Source organism: Arvicanthis niloticus, chromosome 8, assembly GCF_011762505.2.
Source record: "Arvicanthis niloticus isolate mArvNil1 chromosome 8, mArvNil1.pat.X, whole genome shotgun sequence".
In the NCBI taxonomy this organism is placed as follows: domain Eukaryota; kingdom Metazoa; phylum Chordata; class Mammalia; order Rodentia; family Muridae; genus Arvicanthis; species Arvicanthis niloticus.
The window spans coordinates 46,761,721-46,785,164 of NC_047665.1; the positions used below are offsets into that span (position 1 = coordinate 46,761,721).

At 38.2% G+C, this 23,444-nt stretch overlaps 1 protein-coding gene across 7 annotated transcripts in view; it reads left to right on the forward strand.

The window, feature by feature from the left end:
* Hecw1 (HECT, C2 and WW domain containing E3 ubiquitin protein ligase 1) overlaps positions 1-23,444 on the forward strand; it is a 300,520-nt gene that overhangs the window by 222,256 nt on the left and 54,820 nt on the right. For all 7 annotated transcript variants that reach the window (XM_076939345.1, XM_076939349.1, XM_076939350.1 and 4 more), the window contains 6 exons: positions 597-718; positions 2,705-2,890; positions 12,572-12,706; positions 16,782-16,887; positions 18,049-18,145; positions 23,279-23,362. In XM_076939345.1, coding sequence (XP_076795460.1) covers positions 597-718; positions 2,705-2,890; positions 12,572-12,706; positions 16,782-16,887; positions 18,049-18,145; positions 23,279-23,362 — 730 coding nt within the window. The remainder of the gene's footprint in view (positions 1-596; positions 719-2,704; positions 2,891-12,571; positions 12,707-16,781; positions 16,888-18,048; positions 18,146-23,278; positions 23,363-23,444) is intronic.

Genomic DNA, 23,444 nt, shown 5'->3' on the forward strand with positions numbered 1-23,444 from the left:
ACATTAAAAATATGTGATTTTTTTTAAAAAAAATATGAATCAAATTAAATCATGTTTATGTGCCCTAGTTTAAAAAAATTCAGAATATTTAGAATGCCAACATGATGCCACAAAAGGAAAATTCTGAGGTTCATGCATAGAATTATTTAAAATATTTAAATAAAGATTTTTAAATCAGATATGATACCACATGATTTTACTCCCAAAACTTAGGGAACAGAGACTAGAAAATCATGAGTTTAAATTTAGATTACACTATATTGTGAAACTGCTTGAAAACAAAAAAATGTCATTACCTCTAGGCTATAAGGTGTAAATAGAAGGTACATACATTTTATGTTCGGGCTTGTGTCTCATCCATAAATACCTCATTCTGTATATCCATATGTTCTAGAATTTGGAAAAAAATATGAAGCACTTTTGGTATCAAGCATTTTAGACAAGAAACACTTGAAATTCTTGACATGGTCACGTCACTATGGAAAAGCAAGTGTCTGCTGTGTGAGTGGAAGTCTGCTCTGCTATGGGAAGAGACATGCTCCACGTGGAAGGACTTTGCTCACAGCATATCCCATTACTTTGCTTCATGTTTCTAGATCTGAGGAGAGAAGGGTCACTTTCTCCTGTCAACTCACAGAAGGTCACCTTGCTGCTGCAGTCTCCAGCGGTCAAGTTCATCACCAATCCTGAGTTCTTCACTGTCTTGCATGCTAATTATGTGAGTGCTCCTAAAACAGGCGGGACGGGCTGGCTCCCTGGGAACCCAAGAAGAGCTTTATGTAGTCACTTCATGAGATCAAGGGGTTACAATCTTACAAAGTGAGTTAGGGAAAAGAAGGAATTCTTTATTTATTTCATCTTTTGAGATTATAATTACATCATTTCCTCCTCCCTTCTCTTTCTTTCCTCCAAATTTCCTCATATGACCTTCCCTTTACTTTTTCAAATGTATGACCCATTTTTTTCATTAATGGTTTTGTGTGTGTGTGTGTGTGTGTGTGTGTGTGTGTGTGTGTGTGTGTGCACGCAACTCAGAGACCATACTTGTCCATGTGAATCTCCCAATAAAGAAGGAAGGATTAAGAAACTCTATTGCCTTCTGTTGTAGAAATTGCTTAATCATGGCCTGGGGTTTCTACCCAGCCTTGATCATTCAGTTCCCAGATAAAAGACACACGAAACTTTTATCTTTATAATAATCCTAACTGTCAGCAGATGTCTGTTTTGTGGAAACACATATGTAAGACTGTCAATCTAATGTGACAGAACAGAGTTCAAATTGAGAGAGAGCAGAGTGCCTGGGCGACATGGTACATGAGGCAAGGCTGAATTGAGTCTTGGAAGTTTAAAGAGAATGGGAAGAAGCCCAAGCAAATGGGGTGGTGTATTAAGAAGGATGCAGCAGCCAGGACTACAAAGGGGCTTCACTGTGGATGGCAGACATGGAAGAAATGATGAAGCCTCAGCAGCCTGGCAAACAGCTAAGGCACTATTCTGTTCAGCTGGCAACAGAAGCCCATGGTGCTCTGGGAGACCAGCTCTGATGACTAGGTAGTCTGATGAAGTGTTTCTCTGGCAGAGTCTGGGAAGTACTGAGAGTCCAAGACTAAAGGCTAATTCAACCAATGAAGCAAAAAAAATTACTAAAGCCCCAAGCTCAATGAAGTGCAGAAAGAGTAGGGAGAAATGGCTTAGCTCTGGGAGAATGCTGAGAAAACAGCTAATGCTGTTGGATCACCTATGGCCGACTGATGAGTAACAGATGAAGATTCAAGAAATACTGGGTGGTTTTATTTGGGTACCACAATTAGTGGTGACTGTGAGGCAGATGCAGTGATTTGATGCAAGGACAGAGGCTGTGGCTGGGAGAGAAGGAAATGAGGGTTTGGGCAGAGCAAATCCCCAGTGAGGTAGTGGGGAATCATAAAAGATAACAAGTATGCAAGATGCTGTATATATATATGTGTGTGTGTGTGTGTGTGTGTGTGTGTGTGTGTGTGTGTGTATATATATATATATATATATATATATATATATATATATATATACATATATGCTCTATTTACTGGGCTTCATGTGGGCCTTGAGAATATGGGGAACACGAGACTGGCCTTCTTTAGCCTCCTACAATGTTGTTTCATCACTTATGGGTGCGTGTGAGTGCTCACCCTACACCAGCCAGGTAGCTTCATCAAGCACTTTGGTACCTATGTAACATAAAATTATAATTTGACTAATTTAACAAGTCTTAAAACAGCCTTTTTTTTCCTTCTCACCGCCTCACCCAAAGATGTCATATCAGATTCATTAGAACGATAGGGTTCTGAAGTCCAACTTTAACTACAACTACTATCATGGGTTAGATAGATTTAAAAAAAAAAAAAAATCAAAAGCATAGTCCTACAGTCAGAGGAAACGAAGGAGAAGAGCAATGTTCAGAGACACACAGTGAGGCCTGAGAGAGCCCAAGTGTAACTAACGCTAGGAAGAAGACCCTGAAGGTCAGGTAGAATCAGCCAGGCAAATAGGTGTGGAGGAATTGAGTGCACCTTTGTTTGTTGAACACTGGTTCTAAAGCCTGCCTTTCTAGCTTACACAAATCAATACCAGGTTGAACTCATACGATGTTAAAGTCTTCAGTGTGTTTACTCTGTCTTTTCTAACATCACCTCCTCTTCCTTCATTTCCCCCAAAACCATCTCAGAGTGCCTACAGGGTTTTTACGAGTAGCACTTGCCTGAAGCATATGATTTTGAAAGTCCGACGAGATGCTCGAAATTTTGAGCGCTACCAGCACAACCGGGACCTGGTGAATTTCATCAACATGTTTGCAGATACTCGGCTGGAACTGCCCCGGGGTTGGGAGATCAAAACTGATCATCAGGGAAAGGTGAGAATAATCAATATGTGGGGCTTTCAACAAACACCAAGGTTCCCCAATGCAGAAGACAAGGAATAGAGTGAGGGGAAGACTGTGGGGAAGGGAGCTTACATATCTCAGAGCTGTAATATTGGCCCCCTTGGAGAGAAGGGGGGCAATGATTTCCACAACAGGTTTCTTACTCATTCCACAAGGCATATACAATGCCTTATGAGATATTTAGCTTTCTTAGCTTTTTTGTCTTAGAAGCTGAATTGTGCCACTGCTGTCTGAGGAACAAAATACTGCTTGGTCCAGGACTACCATCCAACTGTACACCTTTAAAATGTCCACTGAGTGATTTTGTTCAATGGCCTGTGTCCTAGTTACTTTACTATGACCAAGTCAACTGCCCCCAAAAAAGTATTTACTTTGAGACTTATGGTTTCACGGGGTTAGAACCCATGATTATCATGGCAGCAGGCATGGAGCTGGAACAGTAGCTGGGAGTTCACATCCTGAGCAAGGATAGTTCCTGGGGATGGCACAAGTCTTTTGCAACTTTAAATCCTGCCTTCAGTAACACACCTCTTTCAAAAAAGGTCACACCTCCTAATACTTCTGTATTTGTGGCTATTCCAACAGACACCATGATGAAGGTAACTCTTATAAAGGAGAGCATTTAATTGGGGACTTGCTTAAAGTTTCAGAGACTTAATCCATGGTCATCATGGCAGCAGCAAACATGGAGGTAGATAGGCATGGTGCTGGAGAAGTAGCTGAGAGGTGGGGGGGCAAGGGTGGGTGCTGGCATGAACTTTGAAACCTTAAAGTCTACCTCCAGTGACACACTTTCTCCAACAAGACCATACCAACTCCAGCTAGGCCATACCTTCTAGTCATTCTAGTCCTAGTCCTTCTTGTGGTGGTTTCAATGAGTGTGACTCCCATAGGCTCATATCCGAATGCTTAGGGAGTGGCATCAAAAAGTGTGGAGTCTTGCTGGAGTAAATGGGGCCTTGTTGGAACAAGCTGAGCAATTAAAAAACACCAAGTGTACAGTTGGAGGAGAAAGGAGATACTAGGAAGTGAAAACAGACTAAAGAGAAGCCTGATGCTAAGTGGAATAAAGGGAGTGGTGAGCGAAAAGCAAGACCCCACCCAGCTAAGCTTCCAACTTGTAAAAAGGAATTAAAGAAAAGCTTAGGGCCTAGCATGATGGTGTACACCTTTATTTCCAGCGCTCAGAAAGCAGGGACAGGCAGATCTCTGTTTGACGCCAGCATGATCTACAGAGCAAGTTCCAGGCCAGCCAAACTTAGGAAGTGAAGGAAACCATCAAAAACAGAAAGCAGGTAAAAATGTATTTGATTGAGAGGCCCAGCCCCAGCAAGCCGCAGAATGGGGCAGCATCGGCCATGTGGTTCTGGTTTTAAACTCAAGGATACATAAAGGGGGTTATGGAATCTCCCTCTGCAACTAAGGAAAGCCACGGAGGCCAGACATATGTCGGGGGTATCCTTGCATGGAGCCCCAGAGATGCCCTTGAGTGACGTTATGAAAGTAAAGCCTAAATTATCTGGAAGACTTCAAGATGTTGGAAATGCCAGAGCCATGGGATGCCTATCTAGGAAAGCTAGGACCAGTTTTGAACCAGCCCAAAGGGGAGAAGTATGTGGCAGTCAGCAAAGCTGAGAGGAATTTGACATCAGTCATGGAGATGCGCAGCTTGCCCAGCTATTTTTTTGTTTTGTTTACCTTAGTTCAGTCCAGTATTTCCTCACTATGCTCCCTTTTAGAGCAGTAGTGTATGTCCTGTGCCTTATATGTTGGAAGTATGTAATATGTTTTTCAGTTTGATTTTATACGGAATTATAGTTTAGAGATTACTGTGAGTCTCAGAAGAGACTTCAGACTCTGGACTCTTAAGTAGATTTGAGACTGATAGACTATTTGACGTCTGAAGTTGGACTGAATACATTTTGTACTGATATGGCCACAACCCTATGGGGGCCAGGGAGTGAAATGTGGTGGTTTTAACGAAAATGGCCCCACGGGCTCATAGGGAGTTGCATAATTTAAACAGATTAGGACATGTGGCCTTGTTGAAGTGGATCACTGGAGGTGGGCTTTGAGGTTTCAGAAGCACAAGCCATACCCAGTGGCTCACTCTTTCTCCCTGATCCCTACCGATCCAGATGTAAAACTCTTAGCCCCTTCCAAAGCCCCATGTTTGCCTGCATGCTGCCATGCTTCCCTCTGTGATGATAATGAACTAAACCTCTGAACATGTAAGTAAGCCCTAATTAAATGTTTTCCTTTATAAAAGTTACTATGGTCTTGGTGTCTCTTCACAGCCATAAAGCATTGACTAAGACAATTCTCAAATAGCACCTTAAATATGGGATTCTTATTGAAACCCACCATGTCTTCCAAACCATTCCATCAACTGAAACCAAGTATTCATACATATGAGTCTATGATAGTCATTCTCATAATTAGATATTGTATGATGACCAATCAGCTCTTTCCACACATATTCCTAACAGCCTTATGTACCCCTGGAACAATAAAGTAGAGCTGCCTCACTGAAGCAGTCTCTGGAAGTCCTTCTGTCATACTCACAACCATCCAAACCCTGCTCACTGCTTCTGCTCACTCTACCCTCATGGGCCAGATGCCAATGACAGCCCCCCCCCCCAGGGAGAAGGGAGACCCACAATCTGTGTGTATAGAGATAAATATTTAGGATGTAGTTAGGGATTATGATGCATTAGTAAAGTAGTAGTTGTAGCTTCTCCTTCTAGGTACATGACCTTACTAGCCCTAGGTAGTTGGCTACGTTTCCAACTCCATGCATGGTTTCTTTCTTGTTCAGTGTTAACATCTAACCAGGGAGCTATTGGTTACCTCTAAGGACACATGCCACTATTATGCAATGACATTCTGGTCTTTCTGATTTATAAACATAACTAGGTAAGAAAGTTGGTTGCTTCTTTCCTTTGGAAGCTTGCATAGCATCTTCTGGTACCATTGAAAGCTAGTCCTCAGGGAGGAAGCTTTCAGGTCAGTTCCAATTCAGAGCCCTCTAGGCCTTGTATTTGAAGTGTATGGTATCTTCAACAATAGGGATTTACTTCACCCCTCTTGCAAGGATGAGGTGAGAATAACCATGAGTAGTAGCCATCACCTATAATGTTGTGGGGGTCTCCTGGAACCCTCTAACCAGCAACGCTAAAGGGAGCATCTCATGTTAGTGTTGAGGTTTTCAGTAGATGGCATTTGGCTCTTGGAGGGAGTGTTATCATCCCAGATGTGAAATTTCTATTTAGATTACATATGTATATTTATTAACCTACTTATGTATAGGGGAAGGTAAGTACTTTAGACAGTTAATAGTGTGATTCCTTATGACTTTTCAAACATCTTAGCTATTGTTTTAGCCTTCTCCTTCCTTCTTCCTTATTTATCACCTTCCCTTTCACTCAGAAGAGCCCACTTTTTAAAATTCCATCCATCAGATCATGTATACATTGCTATCTATACTCCTTTCTATTGCTCTACCACCTGCCTACCCTGGTGGTGCTCCTTTTTTTCTTTCTTTACCTTCTTCATTTCTGCAGTTACCTCAGGATATGTATTCACATCTAAAGATTTGGAGATAGGGGTCTCCAGTGAGACAGAATGTGCACTGTTTATCTTTCTGTGTTACCTCACTCAACATGAGCTTTCCTAATTTAATCCATTAAGTTACAATTTTCATTTTTTAAACTAAATAGTTTTCATATATTTACATACCGCATTTTCCATATTCTTCCTTCAACTGAGGGACACTTAGATTATTTCCATTTCCTAGCTGTTGTGACTAGAACAGCAATACACATGGCTGAGCAAGTATCTGTAGAATCAAATATCAAGTCCTCTGAGTATTATCCAAGGAGTGGTATATCTGAGTCATATGGCAATTTATTTTCAGCTTTGGGGGTATTCTTCACACTTAAGTGAACAGTGGATATACTGGTCTACAATCCAACCAAGAGTGCACCAAGGTTTTTTTGTCCCCACCACACCTGCCACTCCACCTCAACATTTGTTGGTTGATTCAGAGAGTCGTTTCCTATGTAGGGTTCTGTTTATGCTATTTTCTCATAGTTTCAGTGTTTCGGGTTTCACACTGAGATCTGTGATGCATTTGGAGTTAGTTTTTATACAAAGTGACAGCTATGGGTCTAATTTTACTCTTCTCCATGTTGACACCCATCCATTTCTCCAAACACTGTTTGTTGAAGTTTTTTTTCCTCTAGCATATGTTTTGCATTTTTGTCAAATATTACATTGCTGCAATTATGTGTGTTCACATTTGAGTCTTTGATTTTTTTTGGTCTAAATGTTTGCTATTGTTTCATACTAAGTTGTTTTGTTACTGTAGCTCTGTAATATTTTAGGATATGAAATTGTGATTCCTCCAGCATTGGTTTGTTTGTTTGGGGGGGGGGGATTGTTTTGGCTATTCTGGGGCTGTTGTGATTCCATACAAATTTTTGGACAGATTGATTTTTTTTCCTTTTTTGTGAAGAATAAAATGGAGATTTTGATCAGGATTGCATTGAATGGGCAAGAAGCTTTTAGGAAAAAATTTTCATTTTGCTACATTTATTCTATTAATCAGAGGTGTGGTAGGGTCTTGATTCTGAATCAATTTGCACAAACAGATAGATTTCCCATACAACAACAACAAACTTATGGAGAAAGAGATCAGGGACATGTCCCTGTTCACAGTAGCCTCAAAGAAAATAAAATATCTTGAAATAAACCTAACCAAGGAGGTGAAGGACCTCTACAATGAAAATGTTAAACCTATGAAGAAAGAGATAGAGAAGACGCTAAGGTAGACATCTTTAAAAGATGATTGCTTATCATCCAGAGAATGCTGGAGGAAAAAGTGACTATTACTAAGCAAAAGGAAGAAGCCTTAAACAGAAAACTAGTTGAGAGGAAATATGCTGAAAATAAGTATTTTAAAATTTTGGGGGGATGGCATAAGATACACAGGATAAATCTAAGAAGAATTTCATCAAGGAGGAAGAAGGAACTATGTCACTGACACGGTGTTATGAACATAAAAAAATAGTGCCCAACCTTACAGGAGGAAATGATCAAATTTAATCCAATGAAGGAAGAGGCCCCAAAGCACAAGACTCTCTAAAAACATTTTCATCCTTTCTATATAAGGCCCACACCGTAACCAATTAAATAATGTAGCTTTCCCTTCATCTTTAACACATGCACTAAAATAATTATTCTTTTTCAATAGAATATTGTGCTCCTAGAATGTAAGAATCTTTACTTTCTTTGTGAAACCTCAAGGCCAAGAATAATCCCTAGCATTTAGCTGGCCCCCAATAAATCAATATAGGGATAAAAGACTTACATATAGAGGTTCCTGAAATAGAAACAAGAATAAAAAGAACAGAGGAAATAATCGAATATTAAATAGTAACATCAATTAAAGAAGCAAATATCAAATGTTAAAAATGAAACTCTGCTAATCTAAAATAAATGATTTATGTCTAGCATGATGGTGTGTCCCTATGATCTAATTAATTAGATCATTAATTAGAGAGTGTCTATGTAGTAGCCTGTCTCATAATAAATCATTCAGGGAAGCAGACTCACTGAGCATTATTCTTGGTCTTTGAGGAGGTCAAAAACAAATTTAATAAAAATAAATTTAAAAAATAAGCATTGTAAAATTATCTATGAAGTGATGATAAATCTGCACAAGATTTATTAAGGTAGTTTGATATAGATCAATAATCTTCAATATTTTTCTTTCATCTAGTTAATCAACTCAATTTATAGAAATTTTTAATTAAAAATACAACATGCACAAATATAAGAAACATTTAATTTATGAACTTCTAAACATGTATTTGAATAATAAAATCTACTTTCAACATTTTTTGATTTAGCTGATACTTGTTTGCTTAAATTTTTGTATAAGCATTTCATAAATTTAATTTTTATCTACTCATGTTGCGGTCAAATTCAGATTGTTACATTTAATAACACTTACATCACTTTTGAATCCTTGCATTACTGATATTACTTAATTGACTGCTTTATAAAGTACTCCAGATGTGATAATTTTTAACATACCATTTGATGAACCAAAGTATGTTTTGTATAGTATCCCATTTAAAACATATTTTTCATTACTTCTGGAAGCAGCATTGTACACCCATGCAAGATACCTCCATTTCAAGGCTTTTTATTTATAACTTTAGTGAAGTTGTAGACTAGTGGCTCTCTATAAAGCCACTTTCATACATTTGTAATTTTGATTAACCCACCCCATATTCTATTCACCTTAATCCCCAACACTGTGCTTTCTGAAACTCTTAACATCCAGTGTTCTCCAATTTCTTTCATATTACATATGCTCTTCCACCCCTTAATCTATATCTTTTACTGGATTTCAGGACCGTTGATTTCTGTACGGATTTGTCAAACATTCTTCATTTTGCTTAACACTTCCCCCATCTCTTCATTTCCCCATCCTTTATTTCCTCTCTGCTTAAATCTTTCTGTGAGTATTCATTCACTTTCTCTACTGTCATCTTATTTGTATTTTTCTCTCCCTCCTCCCTCAATGTATCCACCCAAAGGCCCCTTTCTTGTTTTCTGACATATTCATGTATTCCAAAACAAAAAATTCTAACTAGGTTCTACATATGAGATGATACATATGGCATTATTATTTCAGAGCACAGCTTACACCAGTATAATTTTGTCAATTTTATCTATTAAACTACAAATTTCATGATTTCATTTTTCTTTATAGTTGAATGCAATCTCATTGTGTTTTGTTTGGCTGGTCTTTTTAACACTCTAGATGATTTCTAGAGTAGCTACATGGATTGACACATGCACAAACAGCAAAAATTTCGTTTTTACCACCTGGATGTCAGCATTTGTTATCATTTGTATTCCTTATAATAGCCATTGTGAATGGAGTGAAATAGAATATTAATCATTTTACTCTTCATCAACCTGGTAGTTAAGGATGCTGAGCACTTTTTAATGTGTTTACCAGACACTTGTATTTTTTCTTTTGAAACCTTTCTGTTCAGTTCTACAGTGATTTTAAATTTAAATTGGTTTTTTCTTAATATTTACTTCTTCGATTTCTTCATGTGTTCTAAAATCAGACCAGTTTCTCTCCTGCCCCATTATTTTTTTGTCCCTTGAATGTGACAATTTTATTTTTATTTTTCTTAACATTAATTATTGCAATTTTATTTAGAATACTCTCAGTTCAGCTGTAAGTATATTTTTGCCTTCTATTCCTTAATTCTTTCTTGATTTACCACAGTACCAAGATATTCAAATTGTCTATTTCTATATGATATGTATGTTTTCTTTTTAATTGGATATTTTATTTCTATTTCAGATGTTATTCCCTCACCCCATCCCCCCACCCAGGAACCCCCATCCCATTCCCCCTCCTCCTGCTTCTATGAGGATATGTCCCCACCTACCCCCCAATCCCACCTCCCTACCCTCGAATTCCCCCACACTCTGCATCCAGCCTTCATGGGACCAAGGATCTCCTCTCCCACCTATGCCTGACAAGGCCATCCTCCCCTACATATACAGCTGGAGCCATGGGTTCCTCCCTATGTGTTCCCATTATTTTTTAATTATCACACACATGCGTGCACGCACGCACACGCACGCACACACACACACACACACACACACACACACACACACACAAAAAAAGCTTGCTAGCTTCTGCTGCTTGTGCATTTAGGGATAATTTCTTGGGATTGGAAAGCATATCAGTGAGCTCATTTCTGGAAAATATTGAGTTTCCCCCTCCAAGTAGCCATTAATTTCTTAGCTCTTCATCTAGAGGCAGGGCCCTGTAAGATTTTCCCCATCTATGCTGGGATGTCAGGGAGTGTTGTTAATGTGAAGGTCTTCTTTAGGCAGCCATATTGTTATATTTCATCGCTGCAGATTTCCTGTCATATAGAGAAGATGCTATCTCACAGCAGGCATCATGATCTGGCTCTTACAAGCTTTCTACTCCATCTTCCATGAAGTTCCCTGAACCTTACATATACACAAATGAAATAAAAATAAGTATTAAAAAACCAAAATAATTAAAGAATAAGGGGCCATGAATTTAAAAAGGAGTGATGAGACATGAAAGGAGTTGGAGAGGCAAAGGGAGGTGTGGGAATTATGTAAATACAGTAATTATATATAAAATTCTCAAAAAATAAAATGTTTAAGTCCCCAATTTATTCAATAACAATGATACATTTAGATGAAAAACGTTTCTTACTGTTTCAAACTCTGTCACATTACTCTTTGAGATTCAGGCACAATAAGTCAGTGTTCCTAGGGATTCTCAGAAATCTCAAAATTAAACATACCTCTAACAATCTTTATACTCTGTAATTTGTATAATTAAAAGTCATACTTAATGAATAAAATTATTAATATAGTACACTACATTTGTAGGACTTACAAGAAATTTTCTTTATTCAGTGTCTTAAAGTTTTTATTGTAGAGCTCTTCTGTTTCTTTTATTAGGTTTATTCTCAAGTGTTTGTATTTGTTATAGTGAGTGCAGTGTATATTCTGAACAGGATTGTTTATCAGTATAATTTTTATCGGCATATAAGAAAGCTATTAATTTGGGAATTACTTTTGTTCCCACCATTTTGCTGAATGTATTTATCAGCTGTAAGAAGTTTTGGTGAGTCTTTAGCATTGCTCATGTGTAGAATCTTATCTATGAATAGAAATACTTTGACTTATTTTCCTATTTGTAACCCTTCCATTTTCTTCTTATAGATTATTTAGTAAAAATTTATAATGCTGTATTGAAAAGGAGCAGAAAATCTAGCAACAAAGGGTACTGAATTATTATAAGCCATCCAATTTAATTACCTGTTCATTAAATTTTTAGATTTTTTAATGACTTGGAGAAATGATCAGAAATTTTGAAATTTTCTTATAGCAAAAGTATATCATTTTATGTGTAGAGAGCCCATAGATATTTTTATATGGCCATGAGAAAAAGAAAAGGTTAGGGGAAAACTCAAAAACTATTTTTGTAGTTGTCTGTCTACACTGTGATTTTGGGGAAACTTGGTTTTTCTCTTCATTCAGGTACTGTTGAATGCCCATGTGTTTTTCCTCATCTATTAGATGAGTGTCAGGTAGGTTTAAAATTATATGGAAAATAAGGGGTCAAAAATAAGTATGATGACTATGATGGCCAGTGGTAATTGTCATCTTGACAGAATCTAGAAGCATCTAAGAGATGGTCTTTGAACACGTGCAAGATTTTCTCAGTTACATTAATTGAGGTGGGAAGAGCCACACCCTGATATTGACAATATTCTCTGGCCAGGATCCTGGACTATATGGATGGAGAAGGGGAACTGAGGAGCAGCATGCATCCATTTGCTTTCTGGTTCCTGATTGTGGATGCAGCTGCTTCAAGCTCCTGCTGCCTTGACATTCCCATCATGATCAAGGTATCCTCTGTCAGCCAGGATACTCCCTTAAATTTCTTTTGTTCAAGTATTTGATCACAGCCACAGGAAATGAAACTAAGAAACTGAGTCCTGTAAGAATCATAGAATATGAGCTCCACCTCTCACAGTGTGATGTCTTGCTGTCCTGCAGTCTTTCTTCGTGGACCACAACAGTCGAGCTACTACTTTCATTGATCCCCGAATCCCTCTTCAGAATGGCCGTCTTCCCAATCATCTGACCCACCGACAGCACCTCCAGAGGCTCCGGAGTTACAGTGCTGGAGAGGTATGTTCTCTCTGCCCTGAATCATTGTTTCCAAGTCTCTGCTCTTCTCTGGGGCCATGAAATTTTTCTTAATTTCTTAGTTTTCATGATCTAGAGGTGTCTGTCCTGTGCGAGATGAAAGCAAATTGCTATTTTTGCAGTGGAAGAATGAATGATTATTGTGGGGTGCCCATTTAGCTGCCTTGATATATCTCAGGCTCTCTTCCTTCTATTCTTTCCTTTGGTCAAGCCACCATTACTAACAATCTATCTGGTTTAAAGGAAACTCGATACATAATATTAAGAGACCTCTATACAAACATAGGATATCAAAAGTATACTACTACCTAGCCTGAAAATGCTACTAAAAGGACAGAATTGGTGATATTCTGTCTATGACTGTCTTAAAACCTTTCTTTAAAATGTTCTCTTCACAATCCAGATCAAAATTTCAACTCAATTCTTCATAGAATTAGAAAGAGCAATTCTCAAATTCATTTAGAATAACAAAACACTCAGGATAGCAAAAACTATTCTCAACAGTAAAAGAACTTCAGGGAGAAATCACCATTCCTGACCTCAAGTTATACTACAGAGCAATAGTGATTAAAAAAAAAAAAAAAACCCTACATGGTATTGATACAAAGATAGGCAGGTAAATCAATGGAATAGAACTGAAGACCAAGAAATGAACCCAAACACCTATGTCACTTGATCTTTGACAAAGAAGCTAAAACCATCCAGTGGAAAAAAATACAGCATATTCAACAAATGGTGCTCGTTCAACTGGCAGTCAGCATGCAAAAGAATGCATTATTATCTCCCTGTATAAAGTTCAAGTCCAAGTGGATCAAGGACCTCCACATAAAATCAGATACACTGAAACTAATAGAAGAGAAAGTGGAGAAGGGCCTAAAACACATAGGCACAGGGAAAAATTTTCTGAAGAGAACACCAATAGCTTATGCTCTAAGATCAACAGTTGACAAATGAGACCTCATAAAATTGAAATGCTTTGTAAGGCAAATGACACTGTCAATAGGACAAAACAGCAGTTCACAGATTGGGAAAAAAAATCTTTACCAACCTCACATCTAATAGAGGGCTAATATCCACAATATAAAGAACTCAAGAAGTTAGCCAGAGAACCAAATAACCCTATAAAAATGAGATACAGAGAAAAACAGAAAATTTTCAACTGAGGAATACCATATTGCTAAAAAGCACCTAAAGAAATGTTCAACATTCTTATTCATCATGGAAATGCAAATCAAAACAACCCTGAGATTCCAACTCACACCAATCAGAATGTCAAAGACCAAAAACTCGGGTGACATCAGATGCTGGTGAGGATATGGAGAAAGAGGAACACTTCCTCATTGCTGGTGGGACTGCAAGCTGGTAAAACCACTTTGGAAATCAATCTGGCATGTCCTGAGAAAATTGGAAATAGTTCTACTTGAAGACCCAGCTATACTACTACTGGATATATACCCAAAAGATGCTCCAACATGTAGCAAGGACACATGCTCCACTGCGTTTATAGCAGCCTTCTTTATAATAGTCAGAAGCTGGAAACAACCCAGATGTCCCTCAACAAAAGAATGGATACAGAAAATGTGGTACATTTGCACAATGGAGTATTACACAGCTATTAAAAACAATGAATTCATGAAATTCTTAGACAAATGGGTGGAACTAGAAAATATCATCCTGAGTGAGGTAACCCAGTCACAAAAGAACACACATGGTATGCACTCACTGATAGTGGATATTAGCCCAAAAGCTCACAATTCCCACAATATAATCCACAGACCATAGGGAGCTCAAGAAGAAAGAAGACCAATTATGGCCTTGTCTGGCATCAATGGGAAGGGAGGCCACTGGTCCTGTGGAGGTTTGATATCCCAGCATAGGGGAATGCTAGAGTGGTGGGGTGGGAGCGGGTGGATGAGTGGGAAACCCTCATAGAGGCAAAGCGTATGGCGGAGAGGGCAGATGTGGGATGGGGGATTGTGGAGGGATGACTGGGAAGGGGGTATCATTTGAGATGTAAATGAGTGGAATGATTAATTTTTAAAAAGTTCTCTCCATAAGACCCTGGAGAGAACTTCAATAATACAACCATGGACTAATAATTGACAGAGAGCTGAAAAGGAAAAAATAAAACCATGTTCTGTGAATACTCTATGCCCATCCTATAGTCTCTTCCCTGGTTTTATCTTCTTTTCCCACTTATGATTACTTTCTGCTGAGCAATGAAAGTCTTCTGCCTTTCTGAGGGATCATATTCATTGCCTTCCTAAATTCCTTTGGCTTCTTAAACTTTTCAGTCTGGGTCACTTTTCCCAGTAAGCATGTGAGCTCAGAAGTAAGCACCATTTGTTTCTGAAGCATACCTTCAACACTAATTCTCCATGGAGCCAAGAATAGGAGGAAGCCCTTTCTGTTTAAAAGCCTTATTCATTCCAACATAACCCACCAAGTTACAATACCTTCCTTGGGAATGAGGCAGAAGGATCTCCTAAAGTCAGGTCCCCAAGTCTTCTGGAGCTCAAATTTCAGATGTATCTATTTCAACAATTTCTGTGTATAATTTATCACTTAATCCACACATACATGATCATCAAGAATTCTCTCATTACTATGTATAAAACACACATTAGTGTGAACTGGAATAATTCCCTCCAAAGAAAAACCCATATCATTTCAGTTTCAGAAATTTTTTTACATGTTTATTAATTGGTGAAGAAAGTCTGGAGACTACTACTGGCTAATCTACCCAGCAAACTTCATTCATGAGTTGTGTCCATTTGCTTGAGACTAAAGTGTGCTGTAACAGCTCCAGCTCTGAAGGCTGGTTTCTAACTACACCAGCTGAACAGAGTTGAGTATGGAAGTATGACTTAGTTATTCTATGAGGGCCAAGTCCTTTGTGACTAGAATTTAATCCCCTTTTAAGTATTGTAACTAGGTTCTTTTCATCATTCTTAAATATATTGAGGCTTAATTATCATACTTTTCAAGTTTTACAGTATAGCTGATATATCTGACAAATATTTCAAAGTGAAAAATCTATACTGTCTTGTTTGGTTGGTTGCTTGGTTGCTTGGTTGCTTGGTTGCTTGGTTGCTTGGTTGATTTGCTTTGATTTTAAGACAGGGTCTCACCCAAGTAACCTGGACTGGTTGAGAACTAGGTTAGCCTCAAACTTTTTATTCCCTGCTTCTATTTCCAGGCATCTAAGATTACAACCATGTACCACAATGCTGGGCTTTAAGGTCTTAAGAGACAAAATATATATGGACTCATCATAGAAAAATTACTATCGGGTTTTAGATCTTAGGAGCTTGATTAATTTTCAAAACTGACCTATGTTTCAATTAATCATCATAAATATGGATGTTAAGCTAAACAAAGATATTTATTACAGATTTTGCCAAAATTTCCAATATACACAGTGCAGTCTGTTAGTAGGGTTTAATATAAATAAACACTTTACAGTCAAATATTAGTTAGAATCCCCATTCTCTCTCCCACAACTGAAAACATTGGATAAATTTATATTTTGAAACTCAAGATTTTATATGTGTAAATTGGATATAATAATTTTATTTGGTAAAAAAATATGGTAATAAAGATGCAATATAGAAAGAAACCAGAGCAGTCATTGGAATAATAGATGCTAAACCAAGAGAGCTATTTGAGGATGGTCAATACTACCTAAAGAGCAGGTACATCCCACATCGCTACTGAAGTTCAATACCAACTGCCTGAAAAGGAAACCATAGATTTCTAGTTCTACTAATGCTTATAGAGAATTTGTTTCTCTAATGTTTCCGGTCAGTGCCAGTGCATGGATTAGTATTCCTATCATTTGGCCCAGTCATTTTTACAAAGTGACACACCTGACATTCCTCTTACTCAATTTTTAAAATTGGCTTGGTTTTTGTCACTTTAACGATTTTAACTTTGTTTTCTGAATCTAGGTGATAACCGAGAGATTTTAACTTTCATGCAGAAAAGAAAATGGTTTTCAAGGAAAATCTGTAATTGATGGCAGACTTCCAATCCTACATTTTTATTTTTAAATTAGGCCTCAGAAGTCTCTAGAAACAGAGGAGCATCTTTGCTGGCCAGGCCAGGACACAGCCTAATAGCTGCTATTCGAAGCCAACATCAACATGAGTCCTTGCCACTGGGTATGTATTCTGAGTCATTGAGCCTCTAGCAACCCAATGCTTAAAACACAGCTGTCTTTACTGGGAACCCTTCAATAGTCCTACATATTCCTTCTCTTCTTTTCTTTTGAGACAGGTTCTCACTGAGTACATTTAGATTTCCTGGCACATTTTATGTAGGCTAAGCTGTCTACAAATCTTCCCGCCCTATTTTCTGTTGTGTATAGTGAACCCTGAGAGGAGGAAGTATGCTACAGGGGTCCCATTTAGGGCTATGTACTCCACAGTCACCTACTGTCTACATTTTGGCCAGTTGCGAGTCCCTGCAGGAACCACTATCCACTGAACAAAGAAGATTCTCCAATGAGCATGGAAAGTTGTACTCCTCTGTGGGTATAAAGATAAATATAAAAAGGCAGTCTGAAACTTTGCCTATTTATCAACATAATAATGGTAGGTTCTCCCCCAAGCCTATGACCTCCCCAGTCATAGTTCTTTATCAGGTTTAGAGTACCAGACGTGGGATTCCTCCTGCAGAGCAGATCCTAAATCAGTCTTTAAAAGGGCTGGTGATGCTCTGTCTCATTAATGCCATCACTGCACCAATGGGAATTCTTGATTGACAGCTGGATAAGATGGTGGTTCTTCATAGTCTTTAGTCTATGCTTCTCTCTCCACATGTGTAAGAAGAAGGCTTGCACAGTCATTATTCCCAATCTCAACTATTTAATCACAAAGCACTTATATTAAGTAGAATGAGGTGAGAATGTAAATAATGTGTATTTTCATCCCTGTGACTGGAAAGTCAACATAAAGCCATGGCAGCAAGGGTCCAACACTCAGAAAAGGACTTTCTTGAGCTCACAAAAGGATCTTTTTGTCATAATAACTTTGTAAAAGAACCGTAAGTACAGATGTTGTTGCAGGAGAGTTGTGCAGGTCTTCATCTTCCATGTAAACATAGGTGAACCAGCCCTATCCTGTCATTTCCAGATGACCGCTCACATCCAATTTACTTCTACTCGTATCTTATAAGATAATAATGCTATGGCGCCCTGTTTTTATGCCGGAGCTTGGCTTTCTTAAGAGTACTTCAAATGATTGTATTATTGCCTATTATACAGTGGGCATTTTGTGATCATCTTCCTCAACCACTGTTCTGCATTTTCTTTTCTGTTTCAGCATACAATGACAAGATTGTGGCATTTCTTCGCCAGCCAAACATTTTTGAAATGCTACAAGAACGTCAGCCAAGCTTGGCAAGAAACCACACACTCAGGTAGGGTTCATCTCCCAACCCTAGAGTACTTGATCCTTCCAGGTTTTCTTCCAGGTTGTAAAGCAACACTATGGAGAGAGGCCAGTGAGGCTTATGATACCTTCATCCCTGTGTATAGGTTTTAGGTTGAGTTCTAAAAAAGGAAGGGTCCAGTGTTCTGGAAAGTTTCTCAGAGAAGGTAGTCCTGTCAAGTTACACAATAGTAAAATTATTTCCACTGACTTGGAGGAAAACAAACAAGGAACAACATAGTTTTTATAAACATTACTTATATAAAGCACTATCTAAATTATTTTTAGTTTTGAAATCTAATTGTTTCATTGCTAAAACAATTAGGTGACAACCTTCAAAAATAAGCAAACACAAAATATTATGTGTATGCTAACTACTTAAATCCAAGTATATGTGAGTTATGCTAAATGTTTTTTGCTTCTCTGTCTATTTAAGTTGTCTTATTTATTTACATTCCAAATGTTGTCCCCCGCCCCCCGCTTCCCAGTCACCCCTACAAAAGTTCTTCACCCCATCCCCTTTGCCTCTGAAAGGGTCTCCCCCCACCCACCCCAATCATTCTCCTCACATTCCTTTCCCTGGGGTTTCAAGTCTTTACAGGATTAGACACAAACTCTCCTACTGAGGTCAGACAAGACAGTCCTCTGCTACATATGTGCCTGGGGCCACAGACCAGCCCAAGTGTGCACTTTGGTTAGTAGCTTAGTCTCTGGAAGCTCCTAAGGGTCCAGTTAGTTGATACTGTTGGTCTCCCTATGGAGTTGTCATCCCCTTCAGCTCCTTCAGTCCTTCCCCTAACTTTTCCATAGGATCCCACCCAGACTTCAGTCTAATGGTTGACTGTAAGATCTTCATTTGTTTCTATCACCTACTGGTAGAGCCTCTTGGAGAACAGCTATTCTAGCCTTCTGTCTTCTGCCATCCTCATAGTTGAATTTATCTTGATTTTCAGAAGTTTTTGCCCTCTAGATGAAGAAGATGAGTCTCTACAATGCAATAAGGGCCTTCCATCTTTCACAGCATTCTCAAAAATAATATTTGGGTAATATGTCAGACAGAGATTTTAATATAATTACATCATTTTTCTCTCCCAATTGCTCTCTTTAACATACGCTTTCTTGCTCTTTTTCAAATTCTTGGCCTTATTTTTCATTACATACACACACACACACACACACACACAACCTGTTCAGTCTGTACAGTGTTACTTGTGTATATGTTCAGGGTTGACGATTTGGTACTGCATAACCACCTGCTTCTCTTCCCTGTGGAACAGAACTTTTCCTGCCCTAAGCATCCCTTAGTTACCTGTGGTCTTTCTCTTGAGGCACTGATGTCATCTCTGTTCAGTTCATGTTTAGGCAGTCATCTTGGTGAGACTTTATGGATGTGGCGTCTAACAATCCAAGAAGACTCTTACAGCCATCTTACAGCAATATTCCTGTTCCTCTAGCTCCCACAATCTTTTCACCAACTCTTCTGCAATGATCTCTGAGCCTTGGTTCCAAGGAGTTGTTGCATTGTAAATGTATCAGTTGGGACTGAGCTCTAAGGGTCTGAATTTTGATTGGTTGTGATTTTCTGTAATAGTTTCTGCCTGTTGCAAAGAGAAGTTGCTTTGATGAGAGTTGAGGACTGCATTTATCTGTGGTATAAAGATAAATTTGTAATGCAGTTAGTTAGGGATAATTTATTAATACTAATTTAGTAAAGTGGTAGTTTTAAGCTCTCCTCAAAACTCTGTGATTTCATAAACTCTGGCTAGTTAGCTAGTTTTCCAGTTACATATGTATGTAATGACAATTAGTGACAGAAAGAAACCATGGATTTGGAGGAAAGCAAGGAGGGCTTTGAAACAAGACAAGGGGAGGGGGAAAGTATATAATTGTATGATAATTTAAAAAAATAATAACTTAAAGAAAATTGGATTTTGTTCTCCAGCATCAATTGGCCAACTTTTCTAACAATAATCAACCACAATTGTCATTGTATATGTTCACAGTAACTAAATATGCATTTCAGAATTATTTTCAGATATATTTTTTTTAAAAAATATATCTTCTCCCTAGTTCCTCCTCTCTGCCTTGCTAAAAACTATTAGATTTCATTCCTAAAGCTAGCTACCAAGGTCTATTCACTTAGACTGACTGTCCAAGGTCCCGCTATCAAAGTATTGAAGTCCAGCAATCAAAACCCTCGTTGGCTTATCTTATTAACATTCCCAACTAAAATTAAACACCTCATCCTAGCATGGAGTTTCCCCTTTTGCCTTTATAAACTGCCATTTTATTGGTCACATCTGTCTCCTATTTGGAAGCAGTCCTTTATCCCCCAGGACAAATATTTCTTCCTCCTCTCTCTTGTTCCTGCCCCTTCCCTCTCAGTCTCTACCTCCTGTCCTTTTCACATATTCCCTGCCCTTTGTCCCTCTGTCAAATAAATCTCCTTTTGTTCTGAGAACTTGGTCTTAGGGCCTATAATAATCTCTTATAGTTTTTATTACTAATTTCCCTTATTGCTAGGATAATAAACAATTTTAAAATAAATACCTTATCCATATCTTTCTTCTTTTGAGAATTCTTTGTTCATGTTCCAGGCTCATATTTTAAATGGATCATTTGAGTTTTATCATTTGAGCAGATCTTAAGTTTAATTATACAGCTACTGATTACCATCAAGGTATGAGGCCCTACTGTCTATCCTTAGGGTTATCATGCCATGAAGGTTGTTGTTGTGGTTCATAGGCATCATAGCTGGGTAGGACTGTTAGTCACTTCCATCCTTTGGAAGCTTGCATGGTGCCTTTGGTCGCTTTCCTTCTTTAGAAGCTTTTGAGTCAGATCCATCTCAGGGTCCTCTAGTCCCTGTTTCTTAAATGCATGGTGTCTTCAGCAATAGGAGTTTACCTTGCAGCTCTGCAGAGGAACCAAGGGCAGTAGCAATAGCCTCTAATATTTTGGGGGACTCTTGGAAAATCCTGACCAACAACTCAAATGAGGGCTTCTATGCCTGATTTAGGAGGGTGGTGTTAAACGGTCTTTGGCTCTTGGAGGCGGTATTGTCAGCCCAGATGAGTAAATTCTACTTAAACTATATATGCATATTTATACACTGGCTTACTTACATGTATTATAGGTATTTTTAGGTAGAGTTAAGGAGCTGGGCTTCTGTTACCCTGAACCCCAGAGAGAAGCCATCATGAACATCCCTAAGTTTTGCTTATAGCAATTACTGCAGTAGTGTTTTATCTCAATTGAGGTTGGATCCCAAGTCATACCTCTGTTCATCAACATTTTAAAGAGTCCCCAAAGATTCCCTTACCTTTCAAAAACATGCCTATTCTATAATAATAATTACAGAAAAAAACTTCAGTTATATAGGGAGTGGGGATGCATGGGAGGTATTCAAGTGGGGAGAGATAGTGGCAAAAATATAAATATAGTACTCATATATGAAATTCTCAAAAAAGAAGTCAAATTAAATTAAAAGCTTAATGTTTACTTTTGTGCTGTAAACAGCTAAGAAATAGACTCAGCCTACATGTTCATCAATAGATGAATGGATAAAGGAAAACTGACGCATACACACAACAGAATTATATTTGCCATAAAGAAAAAATGGAAACATGACATGAAATGAGTTGACCTGGAAATTATTTTAAGTAAAAGAAACTATATTGTTAAGACAAATATTGACTCTTTTCTTCATATATAGATTCTGAATCTAAAGTTTTAGTTATGTGTGTGGGAAAGGCTCATTTACACACTATAGGGCTTCTGGATTATGTTGTTGTAACATAAAATGGACCTAGATGTCCATTCACCTGTTGATGGACATTTGTTTTACTAGCACTTTATGGATATTAGGAATGAAGTCCTTTCCTAAGGCTCTGTCTTCTGAACCACACTGTACACCTTCATAAGATCAGTGTGTCTACTTGCCAGAGTCCATCACACATTAGACTGTTGACATTCCCACCAAGAAAGATGCGGCCAGCCACTTCTCTCAGTCATCTGCATACAATTCTGCCCTAATGCATGTGGCCTCAGGATTTCAGAGAGGGCCTTGAATATATAGGGTGGGGAAAGTTAGGGGAAGGAGACTTCATTTTTTTAGTCTGTAGGGAAGACATCACCCATGCTTCCAGGGCAGCTGTTCTGGGATCTTCTATGGTCCTGCAGGCAACCCCTTACCCATGATGCATAAGTAAGACCAATAAATGTAATGGTTAACTATGAAAAAGAAAAGCTTAAAGAAAATGCCCATATATTTAGAGTCACTGTCAGAGAGAGAACAACATTGCACTGGCACTCCCTGCTGGGGTAAACCAAGTGAAGGATATATGTGATATTTCATACTTTCATTTTTAATTATTTTTGAGTCTCACATGATATAAAAATATAAATTTTAATTAAAAGTTTAAATATTTAAAAATAAAACAATCCTTAAATTTTTCCCAAATTTAGCTGCAAATTTAACTAATTTAAAGCATCCATATATAGGGTGATTACTGAGGATAGTGGTGTTGCTATTATCAGAAAGCAAATTGAAAAGTCAATTTGAGCAAAATAAATACTCCTTACCTTAGACATACTTGATGTAATTTTCTAGATTAGAGTTGGAGATCAGAATGGGTAACCTGTAACTAACCAAGACAGACTGAGATCTGTGCTTTGACTAAGCCTGTATGCCCTGGTTATTCTAAAGCTCTAAGGCTCCCTCTGTTCCCATTGTGACATTATACATTTTCTGTCAGGCAGGAAGATTTCCCTAGAGACAGCCTTCACTTTGTCCTATCGTGACTTCCAATATACCTCGAGCCAAGAGAGGTCTTTTCACAGTTCACCCCTAGCTTTACTGTGGTCTTCTCTGTCTCAAGCAGACTCTGACTTTGCTATGTTCAACTTCAGAATCTATGTGAGTCTCGGAAGGAGCCATCTCTTGAAAAGCTTCCTAGCAATTCAAAGATGACCTTTGAGAACTATGAAATGCACCAGATATTGGGTGGAATGCTGTTAGCCATGTTGCAAGAAAGGATAAAAATAAATCTAAAATGATTTATTCATTCCTTAGCTGTTGAGTTGGTATGTAATTCTCATTCTCTTTTCAAATTTGTTTTAGGGAGAAAATCCATTATATTCGGACAGAGGGCAATCATGGGCTTGAGAAATTGTCCTGTGATGCAGATCTAGTCATTTTGCTGAGGTAAGAGGTTGGACTTGAGACCTCCTTGAAAAGCTACAGTGGAGAGGTTGGAGAAGGTATTGGAGACAGCTTGAAAAGGATG